General features: G+C 42.3%; 1 protein-coding gene and 1 long non-coding RNA gene across 2 annotated transcripts in view; one reads left to right on the top strand and one right to left on the bottom strand.

Moving 5' to 3' along the window:
• Positions 1 to 601: 601 nt before the first annotated feature.
• Positions 602 to 4,686, top strand: LOC116787690. Its single transcript, XR_004357393.1, has 3 exons — positions 602 to 745; positions 1,608 to 1,736; positions 4,201 to 4,686. It is a non-coding gene; the product is annotated as an uncharacterized LOC116787690 (long non-coding RNA).
• A 12,254-nt stretch (positions 4,687 to 16,940) lies between these two features.
• Positions 16,941 to 18,100, bottom strand: part of AKR1D1 (aldo-keto reductase family 1 member D1) — a 35,093-nt gene continuing 33,933 nt past the window's right edge. Inside the window, exon 9 of the mRNA XM_032689077.1 lies at positions 16,941 to 17,101. Within this exon, the coding sequence (XP_032544968.1) occupies positions 17,059 to 17,101 (43 nt within the window). The 3' untranslated portion in view covers positions 16,941 to 17,058. The remainder of the gene's footprint in view (positions 17,102 to 18,100) is intronic.

The raw sequence follows: 18,100 nt of genomic DNA, 5'->3' as shown, positions 1-18,100 counted from the left end.
AAATTGTTTCTGTGACTGGCTGTCAACAGCTGCACTGTTCATTTTACGCAGTTTGAATACACTAATTTTCTGCAGTGTGTCCTGATACTGCAGCTCAGCTTCAAACCTGAACCCACAGAATTCTTTTGATGGGCTGTTGATTAGGTTTGTGGGTCACCCCTAATTTCAGTTTTTCCCCCAGACTCATAGAATTTGCTCTTGAATAAAAAATAATACAATTTGTGCTCTGACAGAAGTATAACAATGGTTAGCGGATCTTTTACAAGGTTTTCCCAGTGTGCCAAAAAGATCTCCAGCCTCAGCCAGAAGCAGGCTGGTGCATGTGGGTGAGATGTTTCACTCTTTGGAGTTAGCTGGTGTCACCCACTGCATCAAGGTGGGGTTTGGTCTTTTTTTCCAGGTAACAAACAGCAGGACAAGAGCAAATGACCTTAACTTGCACCAGGGAAGGTTTAAATGGGACATTGGAAAAAATTTCTTCACTGAAAGGGTTGTCAAGCACTGGAACAGGCTGCCCAGGGAAGTGGTGGAGTGATCACCCCTGCAGGTATTTACAAGATGTGCAGATGTGGCACTTAGGGACGTGGTTTAGTGGTGGACTTGGCAATGCTGGGTTAATGGTTGGTTTTGGTGATCTTAGAGATCTTTTCCAACCTTAATGATTTTATTGTAGATTCCATCCCATTTGGAGTAAAATAATGAAAGTTCAAAGAAAACACAGAATAAAAGTACAATACTTTAAAAAGTAAGTTTATTTTTATAGTTCTAAATTAAATGCATTTTCTACCACATATTTCAATAATTTTTAAAAATAAGTCAGTATCCAATGGAAAAACTGTCTAATATATCTCTGAAGAAATATCTGTTGAGAACAGTCTACTGCAAAGTTTCTGATGTCCATGTTCATAGATATCATCCTGGTTTCTTTCTTTCTGTGGTTCATCAGTGCATGTTGTTAACTGTGAATTTGTTAAATTTAGTGGGTTCTTTCCTCTCTAGATTGTACCAATAGTAATTTCAGATGGCACTACATTGCCACAAGCTTGGGCAGACTGGCATCCATTAATGGTGACATGCTGAGACTGGTTGAGGTGCTCAAATTGATGAGGACACCTGTATGGTCCTCCATTCTTCTATTGGTGTTTAAGAACATTCAGGTCACCAATTAAGCAATTAGATACGTGTCAGTATTTGTTTAGTCTTATCTTCCTGAAAAAATACCTAGGCAGTGTCAGTTTGGACAAAACTCAGAGATTAAACACTCCAAGTGAAAAAGTTGGAAATTTGTGTATTTATTTATGCTGACATTCTCTCGTGTTGTTCTGTGTGACAATGTTATTGCTGACGGCAACAGCAGTTGTTCAGCAGCAGCCAGCATCATTACTGTGCTCTAAGCAGTAAGGCATAAGCAAACCACCAGTGACGTATATTGCATTTAATAATTTTCAGCTGCAAGCAGGACTCAGACACCTTGATTTTAAGGTTTAGCTTTGGTAAAGCATTATTTTGAGACTGCTAAACAATAAAGTCATAAGTTGTCATATCGTGGTGGGATTCCACACTTTTCATGACTAGGTGGGTGACAAAGATTGCCCTGTCCCTGACAGGTGGTGTGTCCGGAAGGCTGCGATGGTGCATGTCCCTCGGGCAGAGAGGGTTAAGCCATGGAGACTGCCACTTTAAACAAAGGCTTGATTCATGTCTTTTCTTCCTTGAAGGGAACGAGAGAAAGAAACGTAAGTAAAATACAGCAAAAGCTGTTGTGAAACAAGCCCGTTGCTGTTCTCTGGAAAACAAGTATGTGAGGATTCATTTTTAGAGGCACACTGAAGCAGCGGGACACCAGGGGGTGGCCGCAGCCACTCTTCCTCCAGGGGCTGTCACTGCCTTGCCAGTGCCAAGGACTAAAATTGTCCGGCTTCTTAGAAGAGGACGTGGTCCTGACTGTGTGCCACAAAAAATGTCTGCTGTGCAAAACCACAAGCTATTTCCCACTCCAAAGCAAAATCTTTAAGAGTAGCTGCTCTTGCAGTAATTGGTGGATGACTGCTGTGCAAAGAGGACTCCTTTCTGTCAGCATATCGAGGCTTGCAGGGTCTGGGGGGTGTCTGCAATCTCAGACAGGTGTTTGTCTGTAAAAATGAACATTTATTTCATGGTCAACTGAAAGGTCAGTTTTCATCCAACAATTAAAAAGTCAAAAAAGCAAATGCATCTATGGAAAACAGCTGATAATAAGTTTCTGTGGCTCATAGCAGTGTTGACAAATTTTACCACAGACAATGAGTTTTTTGATTCTGGCAGCACTCCTTGACCATCAAGAAAGTAGCTATTACTGAAATTTTTGGTGTTGATTTATTAAGGGATTTTTATTTAGAATTTGGACATTCAGAAGCGTGGGACTGCACTTCTTGAAACTGGAGGAATGGTGTGAAACTGCAGTGTAGTGCTCTTACCTGCCTTACATGGTTGTCAATACATGCATCTTAGCATACAGCTCCAACAGTTTCTTGCAACTGCACCAAAATGTGCTTCTAAATGAAAGTTTGGAAGTAATAATTAAAAATTTCAAATAGCCCTAGGTAAGATCATGAAAAATAATTTGGAACATAGAGAGCTGTGGACTTTATGTTTCATTGTATATACATATGCATATATATATATATAGATATGTATCATTGAAAGCTGCTAAATGAAATCACACTTCATTAGGCAAGTTCTGTAGGAACACAGAGGAATATATGCCTTCATATTTTGAAAAAATGTGTTTGTGATACTGCAACATCACAAACTTTAAAATTACTTTTATTCTGAAACACATAAACTTTAAATGAGACTTTTCAAAACAGTATTCAACCTTTTCAATCCAATTGCAACGTGTTTTATTTGAATACACATACTGAAACACAAAATGATGACAATAATTATTCCTGGAATGTATTAAAAAGTTGATCCGTATGCATAAATTGAATTATGGCTCTGGCAAAGGTGCAATATAAACAAACAGACATAGTATAAACACTTAATACTCCTCTAGCATCTACTGCCAAGGTCCTCTAATGATTTTAAATCAGTTCAGACTGTTGCTGTTAGATAGCCTGCCTGTACTTGATTATATATGCACAAAAATAAGAAGATTAAAGAAAATGTCAAGAGGACAAAAGGGATTTCTTGAAAAAGTTAGTGAGGAAGGGCCAGGAGCAAACTTAGTGAAGATGGCACCAGCTGCAGTTTCAAGGACTGACTGTTCAAATTCCTTGAGCAACACAGAGAAACCAGAGGGGAACCCAGCTGCCAAGAAGTCTAAAGGCATTTCAACAGCACATTTGCGAGGAGTAATTTTGCAAAGACTTATAAACTGACCACACTGGGCAGGTTTTCCTGGGATTAGCAAAAGACATGGTCTTGCCATGAAAACTACTGCTCTGCCAGACCTGATGTTCTGCTACAAAGCATAGTTTTCCTCATGGAATAGATGTTATAATGTTCCTTGGATATTAATGTTGTTAAATAACAACAATAACCACAAGGAAACAGTTCTCCAACATGGAAAGTTTCAATATTTGCAGAGAACAAAGCTAGCTGCAGTGGAAATCAAGGTGTTAGAATGGCAGGGATGAAGCAACCCAGTAGTAGTAGTCAGTGTTGTGTCCTCCACCCACTGCAGGGACATATGAGTGTGTATGTTTTGTTGCTATGCCAGCTACAAATCAGCACTGAAAACTCACTGCTCATCTACAACTGTGTGCTTCTAGTAAGTAAAAACAACTAAAAAAACTAATGGAAAGGTCTGTCATAAAGTGGGGTCACTGCTTTGACCCAGATGAATGCCGTGGGGGTAGATGCATTCAAGACTGGGAGACACATCCATCTTGCAGTAATAAGGAACCACCAAAGCCAGTGAGAATGGCCTGGACTGTCAAAGCCTCCTTGCCTCTGCCAAACAAACTGTGTCATTTAAATGAATGTTGATCTTGTCGCAGGACTCAACGACTTGATCAAAAAAAAAGGGAGATTCCCCCAGACACTAAATAACATGATGGTCAGTTTGTGAAGAACAAAGCAAATGACCTAATACAACTTTTTACCTTCAGTCTGTATGAGTTTTACTAAGAATGCTGGCAGAAAATGTAGGATGCACCGTGATGTTCCTGACCTGGGGAAGAGGCTTCAGTTACATTTTGTCCTGTGTCTCTGCAGTCTTTCTCTCTAGGATATCCTCCATAAACCATGTCCAGAGTGCCAACTGCATGAAGAAGAAGAGGGATCCTTGGAAACCATATACAGATGGACTGAACCAATGACGAAGAAAGAGAGAGAAAGGACAGACAGCCTGTAGGTGATGGAGCATGTGTTCTAAAAATCTAGACTGCCTTAAGCTAAAGCAAACAAAGCAAGCTGGGGAAAGTTACAATGGTTTAGATTTTCTCAGTACAGTGATTTTTATTTTATTTTGAAACAATTTTCCCTTAAGGAATGTCCTTTCATTTTAATTTGCAAAAGGCTGACAACTCATCCTATGAAAACTGTTCCCTTTTGCTGGAAAGAATTAATCTTTTTTTTTTTTTTTTTGGCTAATCCAAAACGTTATTTTCCCCTCTCATATTCATCACCCACCTTTCAGTATAACTTCCTCACTATTTCAGTCCAGTACTTGATGGGTATTTAGAATAAAATTTCTCCAATGGACAGGTTTTCTCATATTTATTCTCTTATTATTTTTGCCAAATAACCTGATCTGATCTGACATAGCAGTTTGTGCTTTAGGAATATAACTTTCTCAAGTGCTCAGATAACATGAAATGGAAATGGTGTCTAACTCAAGCTGCTCAGTGCCAAAACACAGTGGTGGAGGGAGAACAGGCAACTCACAGAGACCCATCCCCCTGTGCTAGTAAGCTGTAGATGTTCAGTTTAAAGTCTTGGTAGAGCATGCACTCCAAGCAGCTCAAAAAGCTTCCTGAGGCCCTCAAGAAAACCTGGAGGTCTGTGGTAAAAGACCCAGCAACTTCCTGTGTTATTTGATGAGAACAGGAGAGAGTGAGGGCACCCTGACCAGGACAGTTGAGTCCCTATCGGGCAGAGCAAGAGGCAGAGACTGCGAAGGGCAGAAAGAGAAGATTTGGTTCAGACTTAGGTAAAATGCTTTGTACCAATAAAGACAATTCAGCCCTGCTACAGATTACTGGGGAGTGAGGATCCCATTCAGTAAACTCCTTAAGAATATCTGTCAAAATGATATGGTTGCTTCATCTGGAATTGGATGTTCTTCCATGGTCCTGTCCAGATTCTTCTCTGCATTTTTTCTATAGTTCACAAAACATTATTAGCTTTTTTTTCCTCTCCTGCTATGATTTGTCTACAGTACTTCTGAAACAATTTTCCACTATTTCCTCTGAAAAAGCATTCCCTGAATGTTAAAACTCTAAGCCTCTAACTGGAGAAAAAAAAATAACAGCTGGAACATCTCCTGAGATTGCATCCACAGGAACAGGAAACCCTTAGAAGCTACAGGGACCATGGGCATCTCCTGAAACTATGGCTTTCAAAGAGTTTAGCTGGATCACGCCTTCACACCTCATCTCTGTAACCATCTCAAATTAGCCTGGGGGCCACTTAACCCCTTTCTGGGAGCACATCTGTCCTAGCCATGCTCAAACCTGTCCCACTATCCACAAACAGATTCTCCAAAATCTTGCATTAATTAGCAATTCTCATAAAGGTGGAAACTTTCTGTGATGCTTGATCCAGGAGTGTGTGTTTGCTAATGGACATAAGGCCAATGTATGGGGGCCCGTGAGTGCCAATGGCACAGAAGGGACTCCAAGAGGGTGTAGACATCCACGTGGTGCTGGAGGTCGGTGCAGGCAGAGCACAGACATCAGCTGCAGCCCGGAGAGAGGTATTACAGTGTTTTGCTCTTCTGACACTAGCAAACTGAATCACTGAGGTAAAGTTTGAGATCCATTTGTGTATTTTGCTGGGAACAGGAAGAGGAGCAAGTAAATAAGGCTGGATGTGTTATGGCTAGCTGTCTTTCGTCCTGTTTGATCACTTGAAAAGACAGATGACTGCTTACTTTAGGCTATTAGGCATGTTTGTTACACATAAAGATTCATGGGCTTTGTTATGCTTTTTTTTTTTTAAACTTGCTAGAATTATACTGAGTATTAATTAATGGGGAGTGAAAAAAGGGTAAGTATCAAAGCACTAGTTCTCTACACCATGTTAATATAATGCTTCCTTATGTTAAATGAAAACACAAACTCACAAAAGAGAAACGTAGATAAATAAAGTGATAATCAATGGCAGATTTAAATATAGATACACACATAAAGAAATAAAATCCCACAACTTTATTATAATTTATTACCAAAGCAAAAATATTGCCAGAGGAGCAGTTTTTCATAGGAGGCAAAAATACTGTGAAGCTGTAACAACATATCATTAACCTTTACACCTTGTTCAGAAGAGGAAAATTTTATTAGATTACAAACGGCCAAGTAATTTTATTCCATTAATAACTAGAAATGCAGAAAACAACAACTCACTGTGGGCAAATCCTGAGAACTGACTCATCTCAGAACTTGTTCAGAGAAACGATCTGAACTAATTTATTCACAGAAGGTTCATATTGAACATCACACTCAGTAACTAGCAAAATACATTTTTAAATTATGATCACTTATGGCATAGAAAAAGGAAACAGTTGGAAAAAAAAAAGAGGTCATTTTGCACATAAATATCTTTTGTGTATCTCTCTGTCAGGACCTTTCAGCAAGGGGCAACTTGGTGGGGCAACTGATCCCAGCAGGCATGCAATCTTTGGGAAATTAGACCAGATGTGTGGAAAGTCCCATCTTAGTGCATCATAGTAGTTACAAATAGGCAAGAACAATTGCTCGTAGGATCCTGGGAGTGCTCTTTGGGTTTCCTGCTATAAACAAGAGGCGGTTAAAGATGAGCCATCTTTAAGCTTCTGTGATGAACTGAAGCACTGAACTGGTTGCTCAGAAGGCTGCAAGAGTTCTCTGGCAGAGGCTGTCGAGATTTGTCTAAACCCTGTAACCTGAAAAAGAGCTGTGGAAGCACAGGTTCAGCAGAGCTCCTGAAACCTTATGGGAGGACACTTTGCCCAAAAATGTCAAGGAGAGCAAACATTTTAAGGTCAAAAAAGGGTGTAAATCAAGGTCTTCTATGCTCTTGCTTAATGCTCTGCTCTGTTTATTGACAGGAGAAGGGAGTTGGCTAAAAGGTGGTGGAAATTCCTTTTGTTCTTCTCATCGAGTTTCTGAAAGACCAAATACTTATTCTCTGGGTTTTCAGAGGGAAAACCTTCATGTTCTTCTTGAGAAGCAAGGTACACTGGAAATGGGAGCCTTCCTACAACTGAGACATTAGTGTTTAATTCACTCTGGAAGTGGACTGAGGCTTACATGCCTCTGAACTTTATTCTGACACCCGTGCCCCTGCAGGATCCCTTAGGTCCTGCTGCCCACCAGAGCCAACAGAACCTTTGATTCACAAATCCTGTGGGACCAAAAGTCAGTGATTCAGTGTTTAGTACTGCAGCATCCAAGGCCCTCACCCTGCAAATTGAGATTGTATCTGATCTTCTTCCACCTACTGCTTTCCTGCAGTGGGTAGGATGGCTCACAAGATCATATCTGAATGGCCCTGTGCAGAGCATGGGTTTATGCCATGGACCCACATGTAGGAGAAATATAGAGTGTTAAAAGTTATTTGTCTCAAGCTTCTCTTTTTGCCTTTTCTTACCTGCCTGCTTTAATTTTCAAAATCTAAGGGACCTGCAAATACAAAGGCATCCCAGCCCCAGAGGTGGGGGATGTGTGTGAGGTGTGCCTGTACTGTGCAACACTTACAGGCATGAATTCACCCACTGTCTCCTGATTCTGTGGGGGCACATCCAGGCTGCTGACCAGGCGATGGGGCTGACAAGGCTCATGAGCATGAGCTGCCCCCACCTGCATGAGAAGCAGAGCTGTGCTCAAGTTGCTTTCCTACAAAGCTGCCTGGTGAGACAGTCGATGATCAAGATATGCTCACTGCTGTAGGCTTTGGCTTCCTCAACTTGGGAAATACGGGAAAGTCAAGGGAGGAGGGAGTTACTTCACCGCAATGCCTGCAAAGACACTGATTTGTTTATTTATTCTTCTGTGATCACCCTAGGCAGATGACTAAGGCAGATCTGCAGACTGATGACCTAGAAAGAGTAGAGATAAATTTCACATGTAGGGAAAAGAAAAAATAAGTTAAAAGCCGTATACAGACTGTTCCTTTCCCAAGTTCAGTGGTTTACCTCTCAGCCCAAGCCCTGGCCAACACCAGGAATATAGCACAGAGACTTGCTCAGAGGCTTTTTTTTTTCCTACCTCTTCTCCCTCTCAGGGTGAGGTAATTGAGGTTATCTACACCTGTGACTTCTGAAATTAGCAGTGCATAAGCTCATTACAGCTCTGGGTCTCTCAGGTGGGAGTGCTAGGGTGGCCTGTTTTTTTTCTTACTGAAGTTCAAGCTACTGAGATGGAAGTTGCTGGTTTTACTGCACCTTTTCTTTCCCTCAGGTAAGACATTTGTCTTTGCAGTGGTGTGGAAACAATGGAAGTGTCAAGTGTAGTAAGTCTGTTCTGGTAGCTAAGGCTGCTGAGATCCTGCTGGGGAGGCAGGAACCTGTGAGGTAGCTGCAGTGACTTCTGAGGAATTGAAGGTAGACTGGAGGGCTGTAGGGGGAAAAGTGTTTCTTGTTGTAGCTTCAGGCCTATTTGTGAAAAACCTTTCTGTGAACAGAAAGCATCAAGCTACAAAGCAAAGTGGGTTGAAACAATCTACTGTAGACTAACTGGTTAAACTGTGACTAATATCAACCTGGTGCTAAGCTAATGCAAATGACTTTAGTATTTTGTTTGATTTTTTTATTGATTTTTGACTGCAGTGATATTCCATGGGAGGCTATCTGTGGTGCAACTGTTGTGTTTGGGCTGTTGGGCTGCACCCTCCTTGGTGCTAGTGAAGTGTCATATATGTGGCTCTAGCACATAGGTTCTCTGTGTGCCTGTGGAACCTGATGTGCCTCATCCCAGCACCTGCTTGTGGAAACGTGTCAGGACTCTGCAGAGGGCAGGATTTCTGGTCTGTCTGTGTGTGCAAGCCCATGAGAGGCTGCAATCGTAAATACACTCAACCTCCTGGCTGAAAAGATCCAAATGGCTTTTCTAGCTTTTTATCAAATGCAGCTCAAAAGTATCAAGCCCCGAGCAGCACGTGACCCTAGCACTAGACAAATCTCTTTAGAGTCCTCAATCATATAATCCTATGCTCACCATGCAGGGCAAGGTGGGAAAGTTCTCCTCTTCCCATCACATCTGTTTCCAGCTAGCCAGGCAGTATCTAACACGGAGGTATTGGCTACTGTGTTCAGACCCCAACACCCTTGTTTGACTCTTTAATGACTGTAGCCATGAATTCCTGAAAGTGGCCCTGCATAGTTAAAAAGTCACATCACGACCAATCTTATGCTCTTTGATTTCCTCATTTTTTTTTTGAGGAATATTTCCTAAAATATGTGACTATTTCCTCATTTCTGTGCCATGATATAGGCTGTAAATGTAGAGGCTAATGCATCTCTCTTATTATATTGTTTGCAACAGGAGAATATTGGCTTCTCTTCCTACCACACTAAACAAGCTAGTCTTCATAATCCATCATTTGGCTTCCTTGGATACCCCAACACAATCTTTACTCCTTTCCAGTCTTGATTCTGCCAAGGACTCTGTTCTGTGGAGTACCTTAGGCCTTTATTCCACACAAAGTTCATAAACCTTTACAGGGTCAAAATTATTGAAAGGCATATAACGTGGTTTCCTCGTGCTTTCTCTCTTCTAATTAGTTTTGGTTTGTAACTCTCATGGTCTAGCACAGCCTATCCACATTTACACCATAAATACTACAGAAAAGACATACTTTACACCCAGTACTTTATTTAAATGCTGAGTTTTACCAGAGCTGGGAAATAGCTTAGGTGAGTGACCTTTCCCTGGAGATGGGTCACATCAGGGCCTCTTTCCTCAATGGACAGGAGAAATCCAGAAGAATGAAGACAAGTGTCTGAGCAATCTTTGCAGGGACTGACAGTGGAAATCTGTGCTAAGCAGTCAAGTTTGATTGAATTAGTTGTTCATGCATGCGGCAAAGTGAAAGTTTGGAGAGCAGAGAACAAGAATGGATGTATTTAGCTGTAAAGAGGATTAAGGTAAAAGGTTTGGAGAAGGCAAAAGTAATCACATGAGGTCAATCACTAATGCCTATGGAGTGCTGGAGCAATTGGGTGAGAAAGAGGTGCAAATCAATGTCTTAATTCAGTTGTATCTGTAGTATCTCTGTGAAGCCTGCTGGGGTATGTGTTTGGTCAAGAGATGCTGTAGGGCTTGCTCTTACTGGAGTAATAAATCCTAGAAATGCAGTGAAACTCACATTTACACATATTGTGATGGAAGGGGTATTCACATCATCTTTTCCAAGATGGAGAATCCTCTCTGATAATATAACTAGTGTTGTGTCCAAAAGAAACAGCAAAGAGAGCAATTTGCATAGTACAAGGAGGGAAGGTTTTGATCCCTGTTCTGTAGGAGTGTTTTCCTGTCACCAGTGACCAGAGTGAGGTCTGGACTGCAAGTGCCCTCCTTCTGAAGAACGTACATTAAGTTTCTCAGCCACCAAGTACTTCCCCCTTTCACCCCAATGGGTCTATTATGCAAAGTTGAAAGATTCAGTGGGGTGGATGGAGCCAGATGCCTTCCAGAAGACTGTATTGCTTGGTAATTGGATAAGGTGAGACATGCAGGTTTAAACCACATAAACATTTGAACTTGACTTGTTGCATCACTTGGTGGTGCTCTAACTGCTAAGGAAAGGGAGCTATAGTGTCCCTCACCCTCCAACCATGCTCTCTGAGAGTGCTTTTATGGCCTCAACATCTTGTACACCCAGAGACCAATTCTGGGAATGCAGGAGCTTAAGCCAGGACAGATGCAGATTGCCAAGAAACTACATGACTGCTGGTGTGCTCTAAATGCCACAAATAGAAAAAAATTTGTAGAAATCCTAAATCATGTGGATATTTCTAATATCACCTCCTACATTCCTGCTTTGTTGGAGGGTACAGCAGGAGGGTACTCCTGCTGTGAGGTACAGTTCTGTACCTCACAGAGGACCAGAGAGGTAGCACTGGCTTGTTGAATGTGAGTATGAATTTCTGATCCACGATTTAGAAGAACCCTTTTGAATGTTGGAGATTTCTCTTTGAAGTTTATCAAGTACAGATCAATATAGTCAATGAAATGTAAAGGTGATCTCCTTGTCATCCTGCAGAAAAGCCATGCAGGACTGCAGTCCCACCACTGTGGAAAAGCAGGGATTAAGTGTGTAAAATACGCTGCCAAAAAGCTACTTTGGGCTATTCCGGACTGTCTGTGCCCACCAATGCTGAACATGTGGGATGATGGGGTCACCTTGCTGGGAAACCTCCTTATTTCACCCATGGGTGGCTCTGGGTGTCACCCTGTAGGTGGAAGCTGAGCCACAGTGGCATGAGGAGCAAGTAGTTTTCCTAAGAGACCACAAAGTTCTCTTGGCAACCTTTCCCCAGCATCTGTCCTGGCTTGGGAGAGCAGCACTGATCAGGCTAAGTGGGGGAACAGAACACTTGGGATGAGTTTCCTTGCACTGAGGGCATGTGGCCTGTGTTTTGTTCATCTGTACCTTGTGTCAGCAGAGTCAGTCCTGATTTGTATATGCTGAACTGTTAGCAGGATCCTTCACAGAGTCCTCAGCACCATGCACTTGCAGGGACTTTTCCTTGTCATGAGTGAGATTGCTCTGAGACACGTTCTAGGTCATTATGAGCTCTCATTTAGCCTTTAATTGAGTGTGCATTTGGTCCGGTGCAGCATTTTGCCTTTGCTATGTTCAATGACCTTGGACTGATCTGAGACCTCCATCCAGGTAGCTCTGCAATGTACAGAGCAGAAACTGAGCAGCTTGATCCAGTGGTGCCCCTCTGTGTGCATGTGTAAGTGTTTATACACACATGCATCCTCTTTCTTTGCAGCTCTTTCTCTCCTTCTTTTTCCATTTGGTTCTGCTTTGCATTTTATTTGCAATGTGTTGTCCTGTTGTGAGTATTGCTCATGCATGTTGCGTTAGGGTTCCCTGAGGAGTCTGACTGGCATTGGAAAATTAACTTTTTTTGGGGTTTTGCACTCTCAAAGCCCTTTCTTATAAGCTAGAGGTTTTGCTCTGGGGTAGTAGGATGTTGGGAAGAGCTGAAATATGGCATTGCTGAGAATCAATTAATGTAAAACCTAGTTCCCGACTGTGTGCTGATTGCTCCACCCCAAAGACAAATGTGTTTGCAGTTTAGGTCACAAGTGAAATAAGCATGTTCAATCTCATTCTAACATGTCACTCTCTTACAGACTTTCTTCTCCACCTCAGTGCTTACCTGTAGACTTGTGAATTGTGTCTTGTTGAGAGCTGTGCAAAATACGTTTTGAAACAGCAGATCCCTCCCTTCCCCTCCCCAGGGAAAATAAGGAAATTGTCTTGCAAATATCAAACCAGTTTATTTCAAAGTGTTTCAGTTTGGCAGATGGCAACAAGGAGACTGACACTACTCTCAATAGAAAGGGGGTATCTCATATTAAATCTACAAATTGAACTTACTTCTACGAAACAGATCTGAGTTTGTCCTCACTGCTCACAGTAGAGATCTGAGAAATGTCTTGTGTATCCCAGGCACGTGATTTATTTTCCTCTTAGAATCCCTACAATACTGGCTTTGCTTCCGCACTTAAATGATCCATACTTTAAATTGAAGAAACAACTCTAGTTCTGGTTGTGAGATGATCTTAATTAGTTAAGGAAAGTAGCAGCCTCTCTGCTGTCAAATACCTTTGCACATCCCAAGGATATAGTAATGGTTAAATATCCTGCCAGTCTAGAGGTGAGTAGCTTTCAGACTTGATTGGATTCAAGAAAGGAATGAAGCAAAGAAGCCTCATCGGGTGAGGACCCTGCTGTGTGTGACCACAGGCACTGCCTTTCATGGCCACCTATCTCTCCGAATGTTTGCAAAACTCACTTTATGTCCTCTGTTATCATTACACTTTGACCAGGAGAAGAGATCTCATTTTGAAAGCAGAACACCCAGCAATTTGGCATCCAGACCTGAATGGCAGGCAATGGAGGAAAACTATAGGAGGCACTGTCTTCCTTCCCCCTGTGTTCTGTTCTATCTACCCAAGATTGCATCCTAATTCTAGCTGAAGGCTTGATATGGCTACTCCCCCTTTCCTCCACAGGACACATTATACACTCTTGTAAAATCTCTTGGGTAGCTTTGTGGTACAAAAATACGTGACATAAATCCAAAGGGCATTCTTAATGTAAGACTGTAAAATGTACACAGTGCCCATCCCACTTCGCCTCTTACTATTTTCCTTAGTCCTCTTGTGGGCACTTGAATAGTATTAGGAAAAATTGAATGCATGTCCCTTCTGAGACAGGGTCCAGTTCCAGATACGTAGTCTTGTGGAAGATGAAGCTCTGCCTCCCTGTGGGGAAACAAATTCAGCTAACCACACAGTGCAGGGTGGGAGTGATGTCAGCCTACACACCATAACTCTGTGGCGATGCTTTCTTGTCGCTTCACCGACTAAACATGAGCGTGCACATGTCCAAGGAAGGGCCTGGGTGCTGCAGCTTCAAAGCACTGTGCTCTGCCCTGATCTTGTGTAACAACAGGGAATGCCAGGCAAGCCCATGCTCTAACTGTGCAGCTGTGGCAGCTGCTTTGCTGCTGTGGATGTGTGCGTGTCACCTGGTTTTCTGACTAGGCCAGAACAGCTGCTGGGCTGCTAAAAGAATCTAAAACACTGCATCACTTCTTGTTCTCTTCGCTGAAAATTCGCTTGTGCATAGCTGAAGCAAACATCTTTGGTCTGGATTTCACTTCATTTTGCAGCTATAGGAAGAGGCACAAATGATGGGTTACTTACTATAGAAGTAAGTTTTCCCAGTGCCCAGTTGTCCTTGGATCTATTGTCGTGTGTGAGTGCTATCACAGCAGGAGGTGCTGGAGCCCTCTGTCCGTGCTGACCCTTCCAGCTGGAGCAGCGTTCTACGCAGCCATTCTAAGTGATGTGTTTCACACCAGGCAGCGAGTCCAGTAGGACTCTGAAATGTGCTAGATGGAAGCAGATTTTACATGGGGCCATGGTCTGGGGTTTCTCTCTCTCTTTGTGCAGCTGCTGGTGGAATGGGTTTCCCAATTTCCCATTTGCAGGCCTGTTTATTTCCCCTGTCTAAACATTTTCTTTGTAGGGCAAGTTGGAGAACAATGGAGAGAAATGGTCTGAAACTGGGCAAAGCTGGAGGGGGAAGTAGGCTATACATCTGAAGCAGTCTCATAACTTCTTGGAGCATTTGCCCGTGGGAAGAGGCTGAATCGTTTTTCATCAGATACGAATGAGGCAATGCAAAGGAGGAGGAGAAGGATTCTATTAAAATTAGAGGGGGGAGGAATTTGGTGGTATGACCTGGGCTGGAAGAACTCTTACAGTTTGTCCTGCCTTGTTTAATCAGTATGGATTGAAGATTTGATTATATGGTATTTCCTGTTAGAGAGGTTTCAGCATATCATCTTCCTTACTCACACTTACAAGGTCACCTGATTTATCAGAATCTCAAGTGCTGCCTAACCTCTGGGAGAGGGCTGTCTGGAAAGAGCAGTGAGCTGTGAAGGGGCTGGTGTGAGCATTTAAGCTTAGCATTAGTTGACATTTGCAGTTGTAGACAGCAAGAGCTTTGCCAAACCTGGCCTGAACGTGGGCTGTGGCTGAAGACTTGCACCTGGTCAAGTTACAGGGCAAAAATTTGTACAGTGCTACTGTTAAGCAGTTGAGCCCTATGAGCTCTATTTAAGGCTTGTACTTATGAAGCAACTGGAGTAACACATTGGGTATGGTGGTAACTGCTCCTCTTTGGCACTTGAAATTAGGCTTGGATTGTTCAGACTTTTGACCAGGACCTCAGCTGTTCAAAAAGGGGCAAAGCACAGCTTTTTATAGTGGTTCTGAGCCCCTCGGGGAGCAGAGCTCCACCTGACCTTAGGATTGTCCTTAGATCTACACCAGCAGATTTGTAATGTGTCTTCTTCCTCCTCAGTTATCTCTCCCCCTCTTTTTTTATATTTCCCCTTCTGGTCTAAGTGGGTAATGGAATAAAATGGGAATTGTCCTTGGGTAACCTCCAGCAACCAAAATGTTCCTTTTATTGGCATAGTTTCAGGGATTTACAAATGCTATGTGAAGGCCACCCCTGCTGAAGGAGCCAAACTTCTCTAGTGGTGCCCACTGAGTTCATCCAGGGATGCATTTGCACTAGACCCATTTGGGAGCCTTTCCTTTTTCTCCTGTGAAATGGTCATCCCTGTCCCTCTTTGTCTTGGTTCTGAGGAGCACACCATGACCAAACAGAAGTGTCTCCATGAACTGTACACTCTGGCATTTTCCTGTTCCAGTCAGGGATAATAAATAGCAATGGTAATAAATAAAAACAGATGCTATAGACTGAAGTTTATGTATGACACATTTTCCAATGGCAGTACTCACGTTCTAGTACATGAAGTACTCTCTCTCTGTGTGTATGTTTTAGTTTCTACTCCAATATCCCTCAAATGTACCCCTTCTATGGCAGGAAACTGGGGTGCTTGGACACAGGAGGGAGGGAAAGTAGCCTTCTGCAGATGTGGGTGTGGGCTGATGCACCTATAGGCTGCAAAACCTGTTGAGCAAACAAGTGATCTAAAAAACAAATTCATGCTGAAGGAGTCAGTCTTGCTTACTCTGGTGTCCATCCTTCTGCCTCCCTGTTTCAGAGAGCTGAGGACAGATTGAAGGAAATGTCCAGGTTTCAGCCTGGCTGTCTCTGTCTGATTTGTACCCTTTCTTGGACCTGCCAGTGTTCTGCTGTCTCCAAGCACGGTAGAAAATTGTATTTATTAGATAACATTTTCTCTTTCTTTGAAAATTTAGCTTCTTAATTCAGTTTTGTCTTGGTCAGGATTTTATACAAAAGTCCATGTGAACTTTGAAGTGAACAGAAATTTTATTGGGTTAATATCAATTTGTGGAGCAGGAAAGAATTTTAAGGGGTTTTTAATCTTGACATGAGGATCTCACTAGTGCTAGCTCCAGGTTGCATATGTGATGCTGTGCAATACCATCCTTGAATAGCAAGTACAGCGTAACACAAGTGTCATACGTTTTTCCTGTGTTTCACTGAGGCCCTCATCTGACAAGTGTGTGTGTGTGTGTGTGAATTTGAACATGCTTATAATGCTTTATAATGCTTTATTTACATGTGGAGCCAGCTGAGGTGTTCCTATGGAGTGACGCTCATATATGCAGCTGAAGAATACTCTGGTTAGAGTGAAATGGGCTTCACTGCATGAAGCAGTGGACATGCCTAATATCAATAAGCATATATTCATATATATCAAATTCAATTAGTTGCTCACTCTTGACTTTCCGTTACTTTAGCTGTACGAGAAAATGATGTTGGGTTGGATCAGGTTACCCCACTGTGGTCTCCTCCAACATTATCCATTCTGTGATTCTGATTCTCCTTCACACCAACTAAAATGGAATGTCTTGTTTAAAATTGAGTGAAGAATATGCTATTCAGTGAAAATTATTTGGCTTGAACTAATTAGCCTGTTTTTGAGAAATCTTCAGTTTTACAAGCTGTCAGTTTTGAAGCTTCAGTTTTAAGAGTTAAAGCCTCCTAAGCCAAAACCAGGAATTCAGTGGATTAAATAGATTTGGCCTTCACTAGCAATAAGAGACTGACAAGACAAGAAGTAGTAAATGTCATGTATTTAATGCTCGTTTGAATAGTCTCACATGAAGTCAAAGCACCAAAAGTTGAAGCTTTCTCAGCGAAGCCCAACAGCACTGACTGTCCAGACCCACCTTGTTTTCAGTATTCATCGCTGAAGGGATACTCTGGATGGTCACGCCACCTGTGGACAGGTCAGATTGAACAAGTGAGTTCCTTGGGTGAAGCAGGATATCACATCACTGATGCAGTTGTCTTGTGCCTAACAAACCTCTTCCTTGCAATATATATGTGACCTTCATGGAAGGCTCTTCTACTTATTCAGAAGCTGCCTGCTCTGGATAATCATCCCTGTAGAGTTGGAAGCAAACCCCTGTGCATTTAAGGAGGTGATGGTGAAGCACCATTTTTTGGGCCTACTTTAGGGAGAGATGGGGGAAAAACCAACAAGAGTTTGGATGTCAGGTATTGTCATTATTTAACTCAAGCTGATAAAGTGTTTTAGGAAAGGGGGATGGCTTCACTATGTGTACATTGTGGAAGGTGAAGACTTCTTTGTTCAGATGTCTAGAAAGACCCCTAGAAATAAGGGATAAGTGTGTAAGTGTGAAGCAGAGGTCGAAACATCGGACTGTACTACTTTGTCTTATGCCCTGAGTAGGTCTGGGTCTTGATGGTGCTTTCTACAAGTGACTGCCACATCCAGACTAGGTCTGGCTGTCCTCTAGCTCAGTCTACATGTAGGTGCTCTGCCAGGTTAATAGCATCAGGGGCAGGGAATTTACAAAGAGCTTTGGGGTGACCCAGTTCGGGAGACAAAGGGATGTTCATGGCTGCATGTGACCAATGGTAGAGATGTTTCAGGCTTCACTTTAGAAACTACATGCTCAGGGAAGATATCCAAGATATTATTAAAGGCAAGAAGAAAATTCCCAAGGTCAACTTCTGGTGGAAAAATAACACTGCCTTTACCCATTATTGGCAGACTTGAGAGAGGTAGTTGTTTTCTGTTGTGGGTTTTATTTGTTTGAGAAGGTGATGCTAAGTCACAAGCCCTGGCTTGTCAAACACTTTCCATTAGCAAAATGAAAAATTTCTGAAGAGCATTCTCAGGTGTACCATGGTAGCTGGCTGCCTTGCCTTACAGCAGAGCACAACAAATACTGGCATTTGTCCCAGCTGT

The sequence above is a fragment of the Chiroxiphia lanceolata genome, chromosome 5 (genome assembly GCF_009829145.1).
Source record: "Chiroxiphia lanceolata isolate bChiLan1 chromosome 5, bChiLan1.pri, whole genome shotgun sequence".
Classification (NCBI taxonomy): domain Eukaryota; kingdom Metazoa; phylum Chordata; class Aves; order Passeriformes; family Pipridae; genus Chiroxiphia; species Chiroxiphia lanceolata.
The sequence above is the reverse complement of the archived record's forward strand: the minus strand, read 5'-3'. Positions and strand labels throughout refer to the sequence as shown.